General features: G+C 34.2%; 2 protein-coding genes across 2 annotated transcripts in view; one reads left to right on the top strand and one right to left on the bottom strand.

The window, feature by feature from the left end:
• The window catches only part of LOC149931632 (death-associated inhibitor of apoptosis 2-like), a 300479-nt gene that overhangs the window by 8251 nt on the left and 270732 nt on the right, over window positions 1–21496 (bottom strand). The window lies entirely within an intron of this gene.
• Window positions 4794–5399, top strand: LOC149931635 (death-associated inhibitor of apoptosis 2-like). The gene is made up of 2 exons (XM_090156489.1): window positions 4794–4831; window positions 5030–5399. The coding sequence occupies exon 2, from the start codon at window positions 5037–5039 to the stop codon at window positions 5397–5399; it is 363 nt and encodes a 120-aa protein (XP_090012615.1). The 5' UTR covers window positions 4794–4831; window positions 5030–5036.

Raw genomic sequence — 21496 nt, 5'->3', positions numbered from 1 at the left:
AATGAATGATTGAATATAATATATATACAAAGTTTAGAATTTACAATTGAGGTATTTCTACGTACTTAGTCCCTCGAGCCGATTCCGAAACAATTCGAATTGGCTGTTTTCTTAATACTATCTCTCAATTTTTCTGTTTACCCTTTTTATACTCGAAAAAAAAAACAATTTACAACTGACATCAGTGAGGGGGGTGGAAGAGAAAACCTTTCGAAAACCAATCAAATTTAGTTATATCAAAATCAAAACAGTAGTCCTCCAAATTGGTAGTCAACCCAAAAATAAGTAATTAAAAATTTAAACTATATTCAAATTTTCCTAATGAATCATTATCGAACATAGGGCTCTAGAAATTATTATCATACTCGTATCTTATTAAACGGTACAGATGTTTGTGAAACAATTTTGGTCAGGGACACTTTACGTGTTTCACTTTATCGATTTAAAATCATAGTTTTAAGCAAAATCGTAAAACTAAGTACTTACTTTCTTAATTACAAGTACGCTAGGACGTCGCTCGTAAATTGCTTAGCTTAATCAACTAATCTTCACTATAACAAGATCAGTTTTTAAGAATACTTCATAGATTAGCTTAAGTAGCGTATCTAAAGAATTTTAAATCGAGTTAAACGCTATAAAAGGAATTTTTTCGTAAAACTTGTCATTTGTGTTTGAAACTTCTTTACTCGTTAGAATATTTTTTTTTAATATTTGTCTTTAATATTTATCCATAATGGAAATTCCTCAGCAAATTCTGAAATTCTTAAGATTAACGAAATATGCATGCGCACCTACTCGAGAAACACCTGGCTCTGCAGGTCTTGATTTATGTAGTGCATATAACTATGTTGTAGCCCCCATGGCAAGAGAGCTAATAAATACTGATTTAAGTGTAGTTATACCTGATTTCTGCTACGGACGTATTGGTAATATTATATATATATATATATATATATTTATTTAACGAATACCATGTTTTATATTTATTTATTTATTTCTAGCCCCTCGTTCGGGTCTTTCCGTAAAACATGGTATTGATGTTTTAGCAGGTGTGATAGATAAAGATTACACTGGTACAATAGGGGTTGTCTTGATTAATCACGGGAAAAACGCATTTAAAATCTTCAGAGGCGATCGAATAGCTCAACTTATTTGCGAATGTATTTCGATGCCAGTTCCTATGGAATGCCTTGTGAGTTAAATTGATATGTTCCACCCTCCAAAATTATTATTATTATTATTTCAAGTTCCCTGTTTTGGTTTGTATTAGCAAATTGAAGAAGATACAGAAAGAGGATCGAGAGGCTTCGGTTCTACAGATATTTGAAATAAATATTTAATGTGTGTTTTTTTTTTCATCCATATTCCTAATAATAATAAAACATGAAAATGGTTCGTATTTTGTATATTGTTTAGAAAATTACAGTATGTCTCCCAACAGTAATTGTAAATGTTTTATATCGTTCAAACAATAATTCATTAGAGAATATATTTCAAAGGGGCAATTCCCACATAATTTTTCTAAAAAGAGGTTTTCCAAAGGCTTAGAATAGTCGTTTGAGAGACGGAATCCACTGTATAGTTCTAAAAATCCACAGGGATTCTCACTCCTCTCCAAAGGTTTTAAAACACTATAGAAAGTTCTGAATTTTTGTTCGAGAACTTCATACATTGTGGTGATGGATGATTGATTTTGCCGAAGTACGGAAAGTTGCTCATCAATTCTGGGTTTGCACTGATCGAACGCAATTACCTGGGGTACGCTAAGCGTCAAACTCCAAGTTAAACACATTTCATCTAGCAAATACTTTTGACTAAATGGTTGCAGAATCCAATTAAACTCTCCGCCTGTCGACGTTACGCGAAAGTAATGGTTGTAACAGCAATCCGAATACTGCTCAATAGTAGGCGTTAGTAGAGTAATTCGTATTCCTGTTTGTGACCCCAGAGCGTCAATGACATAGGACCATTTTTCAGTAAGACAATCCCAAGATTGAATTGAGACAACGATACTATTGACACCGTTTGTTAAGTACACGGCTGGGACACCATCAAAAAATTGAAGCTGTAACTCCAAAAACCAGAGTGTGACTTCAGAGTAAGACATACTTTTTTAAAAAATAAAAAAAGTCATTAAATAATGAAACGAAATGTAAGAAATTAAATATAATACACACCTTTCGCGAACTTATAATCCATAAGGAATATATTTATTTATTTATTTGATTAAAGCTATATATATATATATATATATATATATATATATATATATATATGTTTGTTTTTTATCCCTTTGCAGATTTTCCTGTAGCGGATTTCAGGAATGGAATGGTTTTATAGTACAAAAATGACCCTCTTTTATACGAGATAATTATGAAATATCTATAGTAGAAATGTTAATATAAAATTTGCATAATTGAGGACGTGTGAATATATAAAAATAGTAAACTTAAGGTTGTTTTTGTTTAATCCCCGATTTTTTTAGGTATATGTTCATATTATAGCCGTCCTCAGGTTATCTATATAAAAACAAATGGTTGTATAAAAAAAATGATAAGAAAGAATAATAAAATTGTTGATTTAAAACAGAAAAGTTATGTCTGTCGAATGTTTGAGTTTTCTTAAATTTATATCATATACATTTCTACATGGTTTTATTTCATTGTAATAAAGTCTCTAACACTTATGAATAGATAATTGTATAATTGATTTACACATTATTAGAGTTAGAAATTTAGTCTTAGCAATTTACACTTTGCCTGTTTCTTAGGCCCGAGGTTTGCTTTTAAAACATCAATGCAATTAAGTTAAAAATATAAACACAATACATCTAATATAATTATTTTTAACTGAATTGAAAACCTTGATATTTTTTTTTAAACTGTGTTTTAATGTTATACAATTTCAAATGCTGGTATTGTGTACAGTACAGTACAAATGCATAATTTAATGAAGCAATTCTAATTTTAATACTTATATTTAATGAAATAGGAAAAATCTATTTCTAAAACCCTATTTTGAAACTCAAAAGAAACTGAAAGAGTTTCACATGGAATTGGGATTAGTGAGCAGCCATTATCACGTTACAATGTGGTTTTTGTTATGGAACCATTGACAATAAGCTTTAAACTTGGCTTACTTTGATAAAAAACGTCTCTTATTCCCCAAGAACATGTATATTTATCGATAATGTACTAGCTCTATTAGATATTTTGGAGGAAGGGCGAACTAAAATTTATGCTTGTTTACGAAATTAATTAGCATATTTAAAAAAAAACATTTATTCTTAACAAATGCATTCATGTTAGGATATGATTTACGGAAAATGTACTTTCATGGGCTAGGCTTAGAAATTTAGTCTTAACTATTTACACTTTACAGGTTTTTAGGTCTAGCTTTAATTTTTTGCGTATTGGAAAATGTATTTCAGCATATTATTATAAGTAAAATTTTTGTGATATCAAAGTCCACCAGTTAGGAAATGGTTTATGGATAGGAAAATATTTATAAATACTAAAGACAGAGGCAGAAACTAGGAGATCAGAGGAAAAAGATTTTTTGAGATGCCCCTGATGTGATAGCCTACATTGAAGATGTTGAAATTGTTTGGTGATAAATCACAAAACCTTTAAAATAAAATAATTGATTTTCCGTATTTAATTTTTTTTCTTAAAATCCTACTACTACGCCAAGAATGTATTTATGTATTTATTTATTTATACTCAGGGAGAATGAATATGTCGAGAATATTTTTAGCGTTTCTCCAATTCCACTCGTTGAGATCTTTTAATATCACTGCTTTGAGAACCATGGCGCCATCTAAACTTTGAAATAATCCTTAATTAAATATATTGATAAAAGAACTCTAGTGATGACACTTCCACTATTTTCAGTGACGTACCGATTCTCACGTGACTTTCATTTTCTGTGCGCGCGCACCCGATTAATAAGATAACTGAACTTTGAGCCATGGATTTTTTTCCACTGGTACTTAAGATATGCCGTCAGGGTAGTCATGGGAATCAATTCTTAGTTACAGTTTTCGTTATCTCAATAAAGAGTCTTAGCATTGGGAATAGTCATTGAAGGTCACGCTGAAAAGTAAGTTATAATAATAATAATAATAATCAGCTAGGCTATTTTATTATATTTAAAATGAAATTTTTAGGCATTCTTTTATATATATATATATATTGGAAATGTATTAGACAGAAATTAGGCCTAGTAGGGGTAAGATTAGCGTAGAAATTAAGTTACTATCACGTGACTCGTTCATTTTCTGTGCACGCGCACGTTTAATAAGATAACTGAACTTTGAGCAATGGATTTTTTTCCACCGGTACTTAAGATATGCCGTCAGTGTAGTCATGGGATTTTTCACTCTTAATAAATACTTTAAAATTTAAAAAATAAGACTCATTATTGAAAAAAACATAACACTTAGCCATTTTTTAGCAATCTTCTACGTAACTCAATTTTCCAAGAGGATTGTTTTCCGTAAACATTTTCAAGTGAGAGCTCGATTTTGATATCGTCAACGTGGTATTTCCAAAACTCTCCTTCGAGTAGCAAAGGGTTTTTTCCAAATACTCAAGTGGGTTAATATCTGCCGTCAATCATTAGAGGCAGTTTAAACTGTCAGAGAGAGAGAGACAGCCAATAGAATTTGAGGGGTATTTGAAGTTTAGATCACGTGATGAATTATTCTCAACAAAATAGGAATAAATTAATCTTCCGTGCGTCATTTCTCTACGGCGCATTGACGAGTAAAGACCTGCTGACGGATCGCTCAGTCTTTTCTACAGCTCGACAAAGGATTTCTACCAGTAAAGTAAGTAACTATTTTTTCTTTGTAATAGACTATAATTTTAGACATATTTAAAACAATTTGCATATTGAAAAAGCGTTTATATTGAGAATTTTAGCGTAGAAATTTAACCATATTGATAAAATTAGGTTTAGTAGACTTAGGGGTAAATGTAGGCTTAGAGAATGTATCATTTGAAACTATAGAACGTATTTGGTCTAGATCAGCTATGGACATTGAAGTGTATCGACTTGAAACGTTTCGTCACTGGAAAAATCCGCACGTCACTAAGGAGCAACTAGCGAAGGCTGGATTCTACTATATTCAGCGGGGCGATGAAGTACGATGTTACAAATGCCATGGCGTATTAGAAGGATGGAAATCAGGAGACGTACCAGAACTTGAACATGCTAGATTCTTTCCAAACTGTCCGGCTAGGGATAATTCACCATCGGAAAAAAAGTACCTTTCGCTAGAATGGGACATTCCCCCGACGCCAAAAGCAACTACGGTCTCTGACAAAAGCTTCTCACCTGTACCTGAAGAAGACGTTTGTGACTGTCCCTCGGACGTCAGACGATACTGCTGCTAAACACTACAAATACGTGAGTTAGAACTTTTAATTAAATTAAGTTGCAGGAGATCGTTTCACCCCATTTAAATGCCTGTAAACTTAACTACTTTAATTTGTTTTAATTGTGTAATGTACAAGATAACCATCTAATGGAATATCTGATAGTACCTACTAACATGTAAAACGAAGTTCTAAAATAAAAAATTAAATGTAAATAACTTGTTTTTATTGCCTAGAGATTAGAAATTAAGGGGTTCGGAAGCGATAAGCAAACGGGTAAAAATCTAATCTCCAGATATCTGCGCTAGGAAAACTAATTTTGGAGAATGGGGATGGGGGAAAGCAACCGGTGAACGAGAGATAAAGTATCCAGCGAATGGGGGGTGGGGGAAAGCAGCTGGTGAACGGGAGAGAGAATCTGGTGATTAGAAATTCTGGTGATTAAGGGAGGAACGGGAGAGGCGCGGGTGAACGGCAGGAGCCAAGCAACAGCTTTGTGTCCTTCTGGTGAATGAGAATGAAATTCTCATTCACCAGCGGGACATCCCTTTTCTCTACCGTTAAACGGTTAGAATGGTTAGCCAAAAAGTCATATTTAAGCCAATTGGAGACGCGTTTTTGCCCTCATGAGAATTTTGCGTCAGATAAGAAATGCGTCGGCTCACGTGTATAAGGAACATACTAATGTTAATTTTCGATAATATATTTTAAGGTAAAATATATAATGTTACTAAAACTAAGTATAGGAAGATAATATTATTATTATTATCATCCTCTTATGGTATAAGAGGTTAAAATTATACGGAATATTTTTATATTACCGGGCAATTTTAAGGCTTTCATGGAGGCAGAGTTAATTCATTTCGTATAAAATTATCTTTCGGAAAAAGAAGAAAAATATTCCTTTATAACTAAACGTATTACTTTTGTAGTACGGTATGCAACAAGTGTGTAATTTTAACCAGTTAACTTTTTTGGCATGCTAAGGCTTAGCAAAAAACCGATGTTATTTTCGAGAAAAGTTTCCAGCTTTCTAATATTTCAACAATCACTATATAAATAGTAACTTATGAGTCCTGGCTGTCGGAAATATTACTTCTTGGCAATTTCTGGGAAGATGTTTTATTTAAGCGCCTATTGGTTTTATTGGTAATTAATTGAGTTAAAAAACAATTTACAGAATTTAAAAATGTACCAGTCTTATACTCAATCAGGTAATATAATTCCACCATTAGCTACTATACACGTTCGATTTCAATACAGTATATTTTGAAATAAAACTATGGACCAAAGCTGAAGCAACGAGTCGAAACGCTGCAATAATTATCGGGCGCAAGTTTTCTTCGCTGCTAACTGGCGTCTTAATAACTTCCTCCTTCACGAATCCCCACAGGACAAAGTCCAGCAGTGTCAAATCTGGGGACCTAGAAGGTCTACGCTCGGGACCAATCCTTCATATTCAACTCCCAGAGAAATTGTAGGTGAGAAAGCACATTGGTATACTTAAAAAAAGGCGTGGTATGTCGATCAAAAGTACATGTTCGAACGCTTCTGCAACTTCATTCGGTAGAAAAATGTACCAATAACGTGAGCTCCTAGTAGATTAGCCCAAACTTTGAAGCTAAATTGTACCTGATTGTGGTGAAGAAATCTAGAGTGAGGATTTTCATCGTTCATCACGTTTTTCTTCTGTCTGTTAAATGGGCCATCTCTCGAGAATGATAACTCAACGGACACAAGGTGCAAAGGCACGAAGCCATATGCATTGGCTATGGTACTGTACTTGTTGCAAAAGTCCAATTACCATCGCAAAGTGCGTGGTACCGTATGTATGAAAGTTATGGTGGTCAAGGACACTCCAGACGTAAAACGTTACCAAATACAAATATTAGCATGCCCTTCTCATACTTGCTCAAGGGAAAACGACAAAGTAGGCGATGACTGTGTCTTCCATGTTAATGTTATGTTGTCTCCGTTAGCGGAATCTTGGATGCACGTTACCGTCATCTTCAACGCTACGAACAGCACGGAAAATAGTGTGGTGATCTGGTCGACTGTCAGGAGAGAACATTGAAAACTCTGACTTGCTATACGTGCGGTTTGATGCACATCACCATAGTATAACTCTACCATCTTGGACCGCTGTTCATGGCTTTAACGAGGCATATTTAATTAGTACGTTGATTTAATCATTTTAATATCGGTGACTACGATCTATGAATACTAAAACGGAATCCTTAATTTAAACTACGTGCAAATGTAAAAAAGATTTGCGAAATTAAGTCGTCTAAATTAGACATTTTTGTAGACTTCTTACAACCTCCCTTAGTAATTTTTGTAACAATTTCGGAAATGGTTTACTTTTTCAAAATTAATAACCTAGTTATAAAAAATGCAATTAAGATTGGTTTCTTTATTAGTTATTTGCGAAGAGGCATAGATCACCTTCTACCAACTTGTTTTATTTCATGACCTAGTATCTCGGTGAAAACTTGACCTTACCCGACCAAACCAATTTCATTTAAGGATCTCGATTAAGCTTTTCAACTTGTTATTTGACCATTTTGTCTACCACTTAACGTTAAAACAGTTTCCAAACCTGTGAAAAGTCTCGATTTTAATGAAATTTAAAAATAAAAACGACGTTTCCCTATGGTGTAGATCCTGAAACTTTAACATTCCTAGGTAATATAGTTTTTAGGTTAAATGCCTGGAGCCATCAAACTAAAGATGAAACTGAGATTTCTATGTTTTTACCGCATTCATCAAGAACTCGCCATTTCTTCTCGTGCATAAGGTCATCCGCGAACTAAAGAACTTGTTCGCTTTCACTTCTGTGGAAAACGTCGAGTTCTGGGACCATTGGCCGAAAACACCAAGTCTTTCATACCGTCTAGGGATGCAACGGTTCCACTTTTTTGGACTATCTCGGTTCCGGATCCGGTTCCGGTTCCTAAATTTTTGCTTTATCGGTTCCGGTTCCGGTTCTTAAAATTTTAATTTATCGGTTTCGGTTTCGGTTCCGGTTCTCAAAATTTAGAACCGATCGGTCCCGGTTCCAAAACAATTCTTATACGGTTCCAGTGTGTTTAGTATTAATTAAAGTTAAATGCACAAGCAATTCAAATGAAGTTAAAGAGAAATAAAATCCACCACATTTATTTATTTAGAATATAAAATTTGATTTTGATAAATTATATTTTAAAAATAGTAGCTTTCTCAGTGACGTAGCTATAAGTTCGGGGTCTTCCCGCGAAACTGTTTTTGTGCTCCCTTATAATCATTAAGGCCAAGTCGCGATTATCGCCTTCTAGAGTTAGGGCTAACATGTATCGCCTACTACAATTAGATTTAACAAGTACTTGCATGTTAAATATATAAAACGCTTAAAAATGACTTTAAGCCCTAAGTGAAACGATTAAGATAAATCGCGGCAATCAGCGTCTGGAGCAGTAAAAACAAAGTATCTGGTAGAACTAGGAAGTCTGGAGTTCAGACTCCCAAGTCCTACCAGAATCACGATCTAGATGCCTTAATGTAAAATAATTAAAAAAATTATTGCTACTATTCTCTCGTAGGGAACTCACAAGCGCGTTATTTGTTTATCCAATAAAGTAGGTTAAAAAAGAAATCGCCTGTTTGAAAATTCCCACGGTTTCATCGTGTCAAGATGGAGGGGGGAGGAATTATGTACTTTCAAGCTTTGGGGAGACATTGCCTTCCGCTCCTCATTTCAGGGGCGTAGGAACGTTTTAGAAGTTGGAGTGGGCCAAGAGAATCGAAACGGGGGTCTAGGAGCTTAGCCCCCGATGTAGAGTGAGTAATCGGTCGCGAATGTCTTTAAGGCAATAACAGTAACAGTTATCGTACGAAGTGTATTTTAGTCTTTAGAGTCGTTTATGAATTTAAGATACACAAATCCACAATGGTTTTGAATTTTTAAAGGAGTGTAGCTTCACCGAATGCATGTGTTACTGTTTGACTACTATGTAAATTGGCGGGAAAAGACACAGTTGAGCTTCTATAAGCTTTATATGCTTTTAAATTGAGAATTTGAGCTTTTGAAGATTTCAACTGACCAAAAAGTTGAACGGGCAATAACATTAGTTGCCCCTCAAAGCAAAATTCAAGGGAGGGGCATTGCTCCCTGGTTCCTACGCCCCTGCCTCATTTCATTGGAAAATATAAAGACGGGATTTCTATGACTAGTTTTTATTTCAGTTGAGTATATCGTTCTAAATGGAGTCTATATAATTTCGTTCAATAAGCATTGTCATTTGTGAAATCTAAGCAAATGCAGAAGTTGAAATTTTAGATTTTCTAGACAAAAACTACCCAGACCAGCCATTATATTATGCAAACGAATTAGCCTTACCTTAAAAACTTTAAATTCAGAAAAATAACTTAGTTATTAATTTACAAGGTTTAACGATCTGCTATAAAACATGTGTCTCAATACTTTTCAAACTTCAGTATGTTACTTTCATTATGTACATTGTTTGGATATTTATGCGACGGTTATTGTGGTTGTATTTATAAAGTTTTGGGCGTGCCTGTTGAAACAAAGAAATATTTCAAGCAAGTAAAACATTAACTTGAGCTGACAAGAGAAAAAACTACCGGGGCGTTATTTACGTTACTAGCTTTTCTGCTGTTTCTCCTCTAAGTCGGTTGCGAAGAGGATAAAAAATTATGCTTGCCCATTGCCCCACTAAATAATTGCTCGGAAGGCACACTAGTAGTAGAAGACGACAAATTTCCGGATTATGCCAGTTTCTAAAGCAAACATTTGGAGGACGAGCCAACTTTCAATTGAGAATACTTAAGGGTGTGTCAGTTGACAGTTACGTAGAAACCCACATAGAGTTATCTGAGATAGGATAAAAATGAGCTTATCTGAAAAACTAATAGTAAATTAGGAAGTTTAATTTCTAAATTTCATTGTGCGCTAAATGTTGGTAAATAAAGTTATAGAACCGTTTAAAAACCGTTTAAAACAATGAAAAACTCGGTTCCGATTCCGGTTTCGGTTATCATTTTTTACAAATATCGGTTCCGGCATATACTATTTATGAAACATACTTTGGTATTCTCAACAATTTTATCCCGTTATGGACATAAAATTAAGTGTCGTAGCTTTTGATATATCGTGATTGTTACACGCTTTAATGCTCGACTCATGGAGAACTGGCTCATACTATTTTCATAATTGGCTGCCACAACTCTTTGGAATTATCCAGAGCCGCAAAATAGAAGGGAACTAATTGTTGGCTTCATAAGAGAAAAAAGGGAAGAAAACGGAGCGACGTCGACCTCTGTACTATTTGTTTTGTTTATTTTTATCTACAATATTTTTGTATATATAAACCAAATCTTTTAATCGTTTTATGTTCAGTTGCTAATAAACCTTTATCTTGAGTAGTTGGCTGTGGTATTATTTTTTCCCCAACGGGGTATGGGCCCAGTACTTGACTAACAAGGAGACGACCAGAAGTGTATCTCACCGATTTGGTTCAAAGTTGGGGGATTGTTAGACCTAGATGTAACATGAAAACCGTTAAAGGGAAAAGTTACGCTGGGCTTCCGTTTTGCCATGGCAACCAAAAATGTTTTTGACAACATATATAAGAAAAAGTCTATGTAAAATAACACGCGAAAATGACAAATTCTGTGCAAAACTTCAATAAATCAAAAAAAATATTTAAAAAAAATAAAAAAATAGTAAATTTAACAATTTTGGATTACTTTGGACCAATAGGGGGAAATAAAAACCATTTTGGGTGAACTCTAACGAATTTGTGTAAATACGTCGAAATTTTAGGTATAATACAATATATTTGTAAAACTTATGCCGTGATAACTGCCATATATTTTCACCGATAAATCTTAAAATTTCTACATTACATTATCTGAACGATGTAAACAGATTTTAAGATTTCGATAGAAAAACGACGCCATTTTATAAAATGGCGGATACAAATATAAATCATGGTGCAATAAGTTAGGTAATTTGTATCCGATTAACCTTAGATTTTCTACGTTACATTATCTGCCCGAATGAATTCGTACAATAGATTTTTATAGAAATCCGACACCATTTTGGAAAATGGCGGATATCAATAAAACTCATCGTGCGATAAGTTCCGTAAATATTCGTCGATTAATCAGAAATTTTCTACGTTTCATTATCTGCTCGAGTTAATTAGACCTATGGGTTTTCCAATAATAATCCGACGCCATTTTGAAATGAAATTTCTGATTAATCGACGAATATTTACGGAACTTATCGCACGATGAGTTTTATTGATATCCGCCATTTTCCAAAATGGTGTCGGATTTCTATAAAAATCTATAGTACGAATTCATTCGGGCAGAGTATGTAACGTAGAAAATCTTAGTTTAATCGGATACCAATTACCTAACTTATTGCAAAATGATTTATATTTGTATCCGCCATTTTATAAATTGGCGTCGTTTTCTATCGAAATCTTAAAATCTGTTTACATCGTTCAGATAATGTAATGTAGAAATTTTAAGATTTATCGGCGAAAATATATGTCAATTATCACGGCATACGTTTTACTAATATTTTGTATTAAACCTAAAATTTCGACGTATTTATTCAAATTCGCTCGAGTTCACCCAAAATGTTTTTTATTCCCCCCTATTTCTCCAAAGTAATCCAAAATTGTTAAATTTACTATTTTGTTTTTTTTTAAATAATTTTTTTGATTTATTGAAGTTTTGCATGTTATTTTACATAGACTTTTTCTTATTTTATGTTGTCAAAAACCTTTTTGGTTGCCATGCCAAAACGGAAGCCCAGCGTAACGTTTCCTTTTAACGGGTTTCATGTTACATCTAGGTCTAACAATCCCCCAACTTTGAACCAAATCGGGTCGTCTCCTCGTAAGTGTTTTATGCTGTTAGGCTTAGCTCAGTTAATAGGTTAGCGCCCCGTCCAGTCTTCAAGACGCATTGACATTCAATGGCTTCAAACGGAGAACCGCGGCTACTGGTTAGCAAGCTCAACAGCATTAATTATCAACTCGGGAAATTCAAGATGAAGATGCTCCTCTCTCGGGACAACCTTTGGGAGGTAGTGGACACCGTCAAACCGGCTATCAATGTTCCAACGGATTGGGATAAAAGAGATCGCGAAGCTCAAGCAGCAATTGCGCTATCAGTAGAAGACGACCAGCTCGTTCACCTTGTCAACAAAACAACGGCAAGAGATATGTGGCTGACTTTGCAGACACTTCATGAACAAGCAAACATGACGAGCAAGCTATTTCTTCTCAGACGACTTCATTCAATGAGTTTGAAGAACGGACAAACGATGCAACAACATATCTCTACTATGCTCGAACTTGTGGAACGTCTTCGAGGAATTGGAGAAAATGTAAAGGATAGCTACGTCGCCTGCATGCTATTGTGTAGCTTACCCGATTCATATGATACGTTGGTTACCGCCCTGGAGGTTCGTTCAGAAATTGATCTCACACTTGAATTCGTACGTGCAAAGCTAATTGACGAGTATAACCGGAGGATGGAAAGCTCCCACAAACCAGATGCAAAGCAGGATAACAAACCGAAGACGGACACAGTCGTTTGTTCTAATTGTGGAAAGCTTGGTCATTTTCGTCGCGACTGTTGGTCCTTGATTGGAAAGAAGAACCAACGGCCATCTGGGAGGCGTCAAACAAATCAATCCGGAAAACAAAGACCAAATCAAAGTCAATCTGTTAAATCTGGTAGAGAGCAACAAAAATCAAAAACCGCCACCGGTAACAGCCGAGAATTTACTGCCTTTAAAGTCTCGAAGAGGAGTTCATCGGATGCGTGGTACGTTGACTCTGGAGCAACAAGCCACATGTGTAGCTACGAAACATTCATCGTACACTTGGAGTCTACGACAGAGAAAATATATCTGGCCGACGACTCGGAGATAGTAGCAGAAGGAGTGGGACATGGTATATTACAGTGTATCGGGCCAGACGGCGATGCTCGAGATATCTTGGCCAAGGAGGTCCTGTACGTGCCGTCGCTTGGTTTATTTCATAAACTAGCGAAATCAGGTCACAAAGTGCTCTTCGAAGGCGACAACTGTACTATTATGGTAGGGAGTCGTATTGTAGCAGTTGCAGAGATGGATGGTCTTCTTTATCGGTTGAAGCACAAGTCAACTGTCAAAGCTGCGGTTGGGCAGATACACGAAAACTGCCTTCTTCTTTGGCACCGCAGGCTTGGTCACCGAGATCCAGTCGCAGTAAAGAAGTTGGTTGAAGACAATCTCGCCACTGGTATCAGGGTGTGCAAATGTCCAATTAAAATCCATTGTGAGTGCTGCATCAAAAGTAAGATGGCGGCTAATCCGTACACAAAAACTACCGACAGCAAGAGTCAAAAACCGATGGATATTATACATTCCGATGTCTGTGGGCCTATGAAGACGGCGACTGTGAGCGGTAACCGGTATCTACTGACATTCATTGATGATTTCCTGTTTTGACAGTGTTAATGACAAATTCTTGTACAGGAAAGAATAAATTTGGCTTGTCATTGTCGAAATTTCAAAATATACAGTGCAGGACGCAGTGTATCCCAGGAGACATTTTTGTTCTCTCTTCTTATCCTCTTAAAATATGAGATCTTTGTCGCGTGTAGAGAATTTGAACAAATGAAATGATTTATCTTTTTATATTTTGTCCGATTTATTTTAGAAAATTGTTTGCCAACGGCAACTAATAGCACTAATACAACCACAGAACAAGTGAATGTTTTAGAAGCCAATACAATATCCCAAAATGAATTGAACAGAAACAGTATTTTAAGTTCTGAGCTATCTTTCAGTGATGAAAAGGAGGTAATTTTTTATCCTAGATATTTTTTTAAAATGATCTTGCAATCGTAAAAATTGCAATCCTACTTTAATAACTACATTAAAATTTTTAAATGCATTTGCTTTCAAAGTATATCTGAAAGCATCTGCCCTATTACTTAACCTACCTCCACTTCTCTGTCAACTATCTGTTCCTTAGTAAAGGCTACATTTTTAATAATTTGAACAGGGCTGGCAAATTTTTGATTTAAAAAAAATCAAATAAATCGACTTATTTGATTTAAATCAGATTTTTATTGATTTTTTATTTAAACTTAATATAACTTAGTATCGTACTTTTACCTAAAACAAACAGGTTTTAATTTTACAAACACTTAATATATATTAAATTAAAGGGAGTATGACCTTACTAGTTTGGTAGGGCGCGATAAGTTTACTGAAAAATCCACACGAAGCGCTACATTTCTGTCCTTTCCACCATTCGCAAACTCTTAGCTGTTTAATCATGTTTGATTTAAACATGTAAAATTTTAAAGGGGACCATTTATTTTCGTACTTAACAACGAATAAACTAAAGTTCCCAGGAGATAATACTGAGCCCGTCTCTTGATAACGCAACGTGATGCGTTGTGGTCACAGGTTAGTGGTCCCGTGTTCAGTAATCTCAAGACAACTTTAAAAACCTGATGGCAGGTGCCACAATGCTGCAGGCAAAATTTCATGTGAATCGGAAACTTTTCTTGGGCGTGCATAAAGAAATACAAACTTACACACAAACACTTATTTATATAGATAGATATATAGAAGATATTATATTATGGCAATTGGTGAGGTTTCTCTTTTTTCTAAAATACTATATAAAAATTGATTTAAATCAGCCAATTTGAAAGTGTTACATGAAAAGCTTGCTACCACCCTCCCGCTTATTGTAACCCAGCCACTTGAAGAATGGGATTAAAAGTCACGACTAAGGCCTTGGTGGTTCCTTTGATATCAGCTGTATGTAGTTACTAAAAAAAGGCTAGCTTCAGTGCTACATTCTCACTGTGTTGTGTTTCTTCTAGCTTTTACGCTTCTTTTCTTAAAGCAATAATAATTAGCTAGGCTAATACACAAGTCATCAAGCGACTTTTAAAGTTATTAATTCAGGCAGCTGGGTTACAATGCGTAGGAGGGTGGAGGCAAGCCTTGCATGCCACGCGAGCCAACAGCTCCCTACACTAACTATTACCGTTTCTAGCCCAAATGTAGTTTACTTTCAGGATAGAGAATAAAATCTCTTAGCATTCTAATATGATGTAATATATTAATGTAAGTTTATATTTTATTTTAATAGCTATCTGATATTTTTGTTTACCAACCTGAAATTTCAAAATTACGGGGTATTCAACCTTGCAATGAAAGAGGAACTGTATTTTGGATTTTAGATTTTAACTTAGGACAGAAAAAAATAAAAGTTTGTTCTTTTCCTTTATTAAATTTTTTCCAGTGTGTTGAAGGATGTAAGTGAAAATAATATAAAAAAAATTCAGATGCTTTCGGTATGTCATATAGTAAATTGAATTCCCTTGTTAATTTTATTTGCAGTTAGGGATCTGCTATTACCTTAAAATACTTAACTTCTAGCGTTTTTGTCGCTTCCTAATTGGGGTTCCAGTTTTTGCTGCGCTTGCCTTAATGCTTAGTGGTTTTTGTATGGGTCTTCCATGAGGAACGCTTTGAGAGTAAAATTCGCTTTAATTGCTTAAAGGGAATATGACCTACAGGGTGTTCTTTATGGACGACCCCCTCAAAAACAACAAAGCAGTGCCAAAATATCTTAAGCCAAAGGCAGAGTGGTGAAAAAGAACCCTTGGTGTTCCACACCAAACAGAATGAGGTTCTATTTTCATTTAATTTATAATTCCTTACATGATACCAAGTAACATTTGTGTATGAAGTCATCAAGAAAAAATAATAATTCGATTTACTTCGAAACAGGAAAAAAAGGTAGTGTTTATCAAGCCCAAGAAAAAGGTGTTCAAAGACTGTACCAAAATGATTTATTGTTGTGTATCATGTGATAATTTTTTTAAAAATTTATCCACTGTTATTCAAGAAACGTTTGATGGTAATGTCAAATACATAAGTGCTGTAAAAAGTTTTTAGCACGGCTCGACTTCAATCTTTTTTTTTTAGATTTCATGGGGAAAGCTAAATTGTGTCATCATGCTATCTGTGCAAAGATTTTCCTTGATAATTATTTTACTCAAGACATTGTAGATGGTATAGTTATACTATAGTATGATTATAGCCTTCGCATGAATGACTGAATTTTTTTCCTGGCATTCTTAACCTGCGTGTAAAACCATGTGATGGTGCTCTTCTTTGAAAATATAGTTCAGAAGCTCGCCTTCTACAGAGAATTTCGAAACTGGCTCTGCCTCTTACTTTTAAACATACCCCTTACCAAAAATATGTCTAAAAAAAGATTTAAAAAAGTCTTATTTTAGGTTGAATATAAGTCCCGAATAAGTCAACCTCAGTCCAAAAACAAGACTTAAAATATACTTAAAGGAAAAGTCCAGGATGGGTAAAACTTGAGTCTATTTATAAGATAGTATTTAAAGCAAGTGTTGGCTCCTATTTTAAGGTTAGTATAATGGCGGGCGAGAGATGTAACTAACGTTGAGTTTAATCAAAATCTAAACAAGCAAATTAGTCCCTCAAAGTAAGTGCCGCAAGGTACTCTTCCCTTTGATTGGCTTTGCATTATCACGTGCTCAGTCTACCTCGCATGGATTGGCTTTTCGGAAATTACGTAATTGACGACCTTCCACGCGATCTAAGCAACTATAGCCATCTTCGTTTCATAGACCCAATAAAAAATACAGAGGGCAATGATCGAGCTGACACTTGCTTTAAATATACTCAAAAATATCAGTAGTAAAGTTTAAGAATTTTTTAATGACGACAAATTAATTTTTAAACGCCCCAAATCTGCGGTTTTCTTTCACGGTTACGTTTTAGTGCTTAAATCACGCTCTGTTTGCGCTACAACAGCACGTGATTAAAGTCCTAAAACGTCACTGGGTAGGGAAGGCGAAAGAAAATGACATCGCTTAGCGGTTAGATTTGGCTTGTTTAAAAATTAATTTCTCGTCATTAAAAAATGATACAATTTTACGAATGATATTTATAAGTTTTACCTATCCTGGACTTTTCCTTTAAGGCTTATTTTAGTCTCAATTTTTGAGAGTTATGTAAGACTTGAAATAGACCCATTTTTTCAGATTTGTTCAAGACACAATTTGTACCTGCATTTGGTGGTTTATTTAAGACTTAATTAAGACCCACTTTTGGTGATTTGTTTAAGACTCAATTTAGACCTGCTTATGGTGATTTGTAGGAGACCAAACTTAGACCGACTATATTAGGCTTGCCTTTGAGGTTTTATAGGAGACTTGATTTAATCTCTTTTTTGGGGGTTTGGAGGAGACTTAATTTAGGCACCCCTTTGGGGATTTTTAGGAGACTTAATTTAGACTTGGTTTTCGTGATTTAGTGTGAAACGTACATAGTTTTTATTTAAAACTTGAATTTTGAAATTAATTACATTACATTAGTTTTCTTGGTTATCTTTAATAAGTTGTACGCAACCACACTTGTTATTGACTATCCTTGTATTCAAGAACCAACACTGAAAGTAAATTTATTTATTTACAATTTGTGACACCAAATTAGTTGTGATGCTTATAATAATGCACTTTTTATTGCATCCAATACAATTGTTAGCATTCCATTTGTCTTTCTCTTGCCTAGTGTGCCAAATTTGGCCAGTTGGGGAGATGGAAAAATTGTTTCTAAAAGTGTTCGTATAATTTTTACCTGAACTTTGTCTGACAATTTTACTATTGTCATCTGATCTTTGGGTATCAAATCTTTGGATCCAGGAACCAGTTCCACTTACACCAAAAAAAAATAAGATGGTGTAACTAGTTGTGACATATAAAACTGGCCATAATAATTAAATTACTGCACATTTTGGTAATTAGCCTAAAGGCTTTCATATCCAATACTGGAGCTTACAATTGTACGTGGTTCCTACGTAATATTAATTGAATTAACAGTGATTAGGCTTATCACAGTGAAAGTTGCTTACCTGTTGAGTTTAATATTGAGGTTTTTTTTATGTTAACAAGTTTCCCCAGAAATTTGGTACTGATTCAGTTGATACAATGGAAAAATATAACTAATTAAAAAATTTAATTAATCTCAACACCAATTGAAAACTACTTTACCTGAATGGAAAAAATCAGACGATTCCAAAATTTTCAGTTTTGGTTGACTGGCTAAACTAGTTAAATTAATGGAATATATGATAGTGTCTTAAACAAGTCTTCTTTTAACCAGGATGAAGTCTTAATCTAGTCTCATTCAAGTGCCCCAAAATAGGTCTTCTAATATGAACTAAAATGAAGTCTTAAACAAGCCTTCTTTTAATCATTAATTTTGAACCAGGTCTTAATCTAGTCTCATTTAAGTCCTTCAAAATAGGTCTTCTGATATGAGTTTAAAATGGAGTCTTAAACAAGTGTTTTTTTAATCTCTAGTCTGTCTGAATTGCAACCATTCAGACAAAACCACTCCGATTATAATCTGATGATAGACTTGTATTAAGATGGCTAGGGCTTGATTGTAGGTGTTCAAAAAAATACTTAAACACCCACAACACACGCTTAGATAAGTTTGCCTGCCGCAAAATTTTACATGGTCTACAGGATATGCTTATTAATATTTTTCCAAACACACGTGATACTACTTCAACTACACTTTCAGTTGTCAAGCTGCGTTGCCTGTTTAACTTCTGTTATCATTTGCTTTGCGTTGCCTGTTTAACTGTTCTCATTTGCTTTGCGTTGCCTGTTTAACTGCTGTTATCATTTGCTTTGCGTTGCCTGTTTAACTACTGTTATCATTTGCATGGTGTCGTAAATAAAGCGTAACATGTTTCCATCTCTTCTATAAAAATTCCTAACTTTGGAAATATTTTATTATAGATTTCACTGGAGATGAATTGGAACCCGTTGTAAGTATTTTCCTTTTTTAATCTAGTGTAGTCCGATAATGAAAACTTAATTTTTTTTATTTTCAGGGTGGCATTAGTTATGTAGAAATAGTTGATGGTATTTGTGTGAAAGGAAAGGATGGATACGGAATGGTCACTGCAAGTGTGTTAAACGAAGGGAATACAGAATCTACAATAACACTTCAGTGTATCACATGCTTTTATGGGTCACGCAGTTGCTGCCATATTGACGCTATTAAGGAGTTCCCACAAGATTCTGATGAAATATTGTTAGCTGAGGAAATCTTATATAGGAAGGCTATGAACTATAATAAAATTATCCAAAGATTGCTGAAACCGATATCAAAGGAAAAAATTCCATATACAGCTAGTGCATTTTCTGATTTAAAAACAATATCAGAATATGATTTGCATTATTTTTACAATTCGCCCAATTTTGTTAATAACCAATACATCCTTGACATCCCCAGTCACTGTATAGCCTGTGGACATTCAGTAATAGTGAAGGACAAACCATTTGTGTCCCTTTTTCTAAGATCAACTATAATAAAATGTCAAGGTAAGATATCTCTTGTTAAATGTTATATATCAGAAGCCTACATGAAGGCTTAAATTCAGAAATGTTTTGAAAATGTAGTGAAAAAAGCGAGGAAACGCAAATTAGCACAAGGAAACTTTTAAAAATGTAATGAGAGATATACATAACGTAAGCCTCTAAACATAAGTATGAGGCTGTACCTTTTTTTAAACAAAATTCTTTGATGGTCGGTTTAATATAAAATGTAATAAAAATAATATGATTTTTTGCCGCACAGAACAAATGGGTATTGTATTTTGACACCCACTGATTAAAACGAAATTAAATAATAGTAAATAAATAAAATATTTTTCCACCGACCGATTTTTTACTGATTATTTCCTATTCAAATATAGGTAAAAAAATCTATCGGCTAACAACTGGTAAAAAAATTAGTAATGGATAATAGGTATCAAAATCGGCGATTATTTCAATAATCTGTTAATGGCCGCAGTCTTTAGAAGTACCAGTATCGGTAAAACTTTGATATCAGTATTGGCATCTGCTTATTTACGATATTGGAAAAAATAGGTCCATTTGAATAATTACATGATAGCACATGAGACTTCGAACTCACTTTGTTTTCTGATGTCCTAACTTCGAAATGACACATTCACGTTAAAATGAAACTTAATTAAATAATTTCATCTAGTGGCCTAAGTTTGAAATGAGCAAAGAGACTATAGTACCCACCACTTGAAGAGCAAGTGAAAAAATAGGGTGGGTGTACATAGTAAATTTAAATGAAAACTTTTCCCAAGCTCTCATTTTTTTCTACATTGCTATCTCTTTCCTGAACGCCACTTTCTTTGAACTTTAATTTAAAATTATGTACATAACTAAAACACAATCATAATTTACCTTTTTAGTTTCATTGTGTGTGCAGTAATCCAATTTGTGAAAATGTGATGAACTTTGATGGAATTGAAATTGCGGCCGTTAACATGGGAAACTACATGGTTAGTCACCAAATACTCTGGATGCATTTGTCTTTGGAAGGTACAAAATACATTTTTTATAAAATGCTCTTCTATCACAAAAACTCTCTCAATAGCTGCTGTTTCATTAATGTAATTTTGGGAAATATGTGCATTAAACTTAGTATTCTTTTCCGTATAGAAGGTTTCGCAGGGAAAGTTTTTAGGGAACTTAATAAATTATGTATGTCATGAAATAACCATAAGTGTATGAATACTTGTATTTGATAGATAAAGATGTTTCTAATAACTATAAAAAGTATAGAAAAAAACCTAAATCAATATCTTAGTGTAAGAGGTGATAACACAAAAAAATGCTATAAGTCTCATGGTATTTTGTTAAGCTTAATTTCCATTCTCGTGTCTATTTCTTGTGCAAAAGAAAATCTACAGGGGGATCAAATTAGATGGGGAAGTAAAATTTTTTCATGCTTTGCTCTTGTTTGTTAGTTCTTTAAAGTCACTTCATTCAAAGTTTTAATAAATATTTTTTATTTGAAGGATGTCATTTCATGCATTCTATGAAACTGTAGTGGCCAGGTTTAAAAGAGGAAAGTCACACCAAAATATAAGGCAGTTGCTTTCATATGCACAGCTAAAAGCTAGCTGGAATCATTTTCTTTCCCTACTTGAGATTGATTATGAAAGTGG

The sequence above is a fragment of the Leiobunum rupestre genome, chromosome 8, assembly GCF_980474605.1.
Source record: "Leiobunum rupestre chromosome 8, qqLeiRupe1.1.hap1, whole genome shotgun sequence".
In the NCBI taxonomy this organism is placed as follows: Eukaryota; Metazoa; Arthropoda; class Arachnida; order Opiliones; family Sclerosomatidae; genus Leiobunum; species Leiobunum rupestre.
This window is presented reverse-complemented; position numbering and strand designations above follow the sequence as displayed.

Excerpts from the sequence above, each read along its gene's own strand:
- LOC149931635 (XM_090156489.1), top strand. The coding sequence starts at position 5,037 with ATGGACATTGAAGTGTATCGACTTGAAACGTTTCGTCACTGGAAAAAT.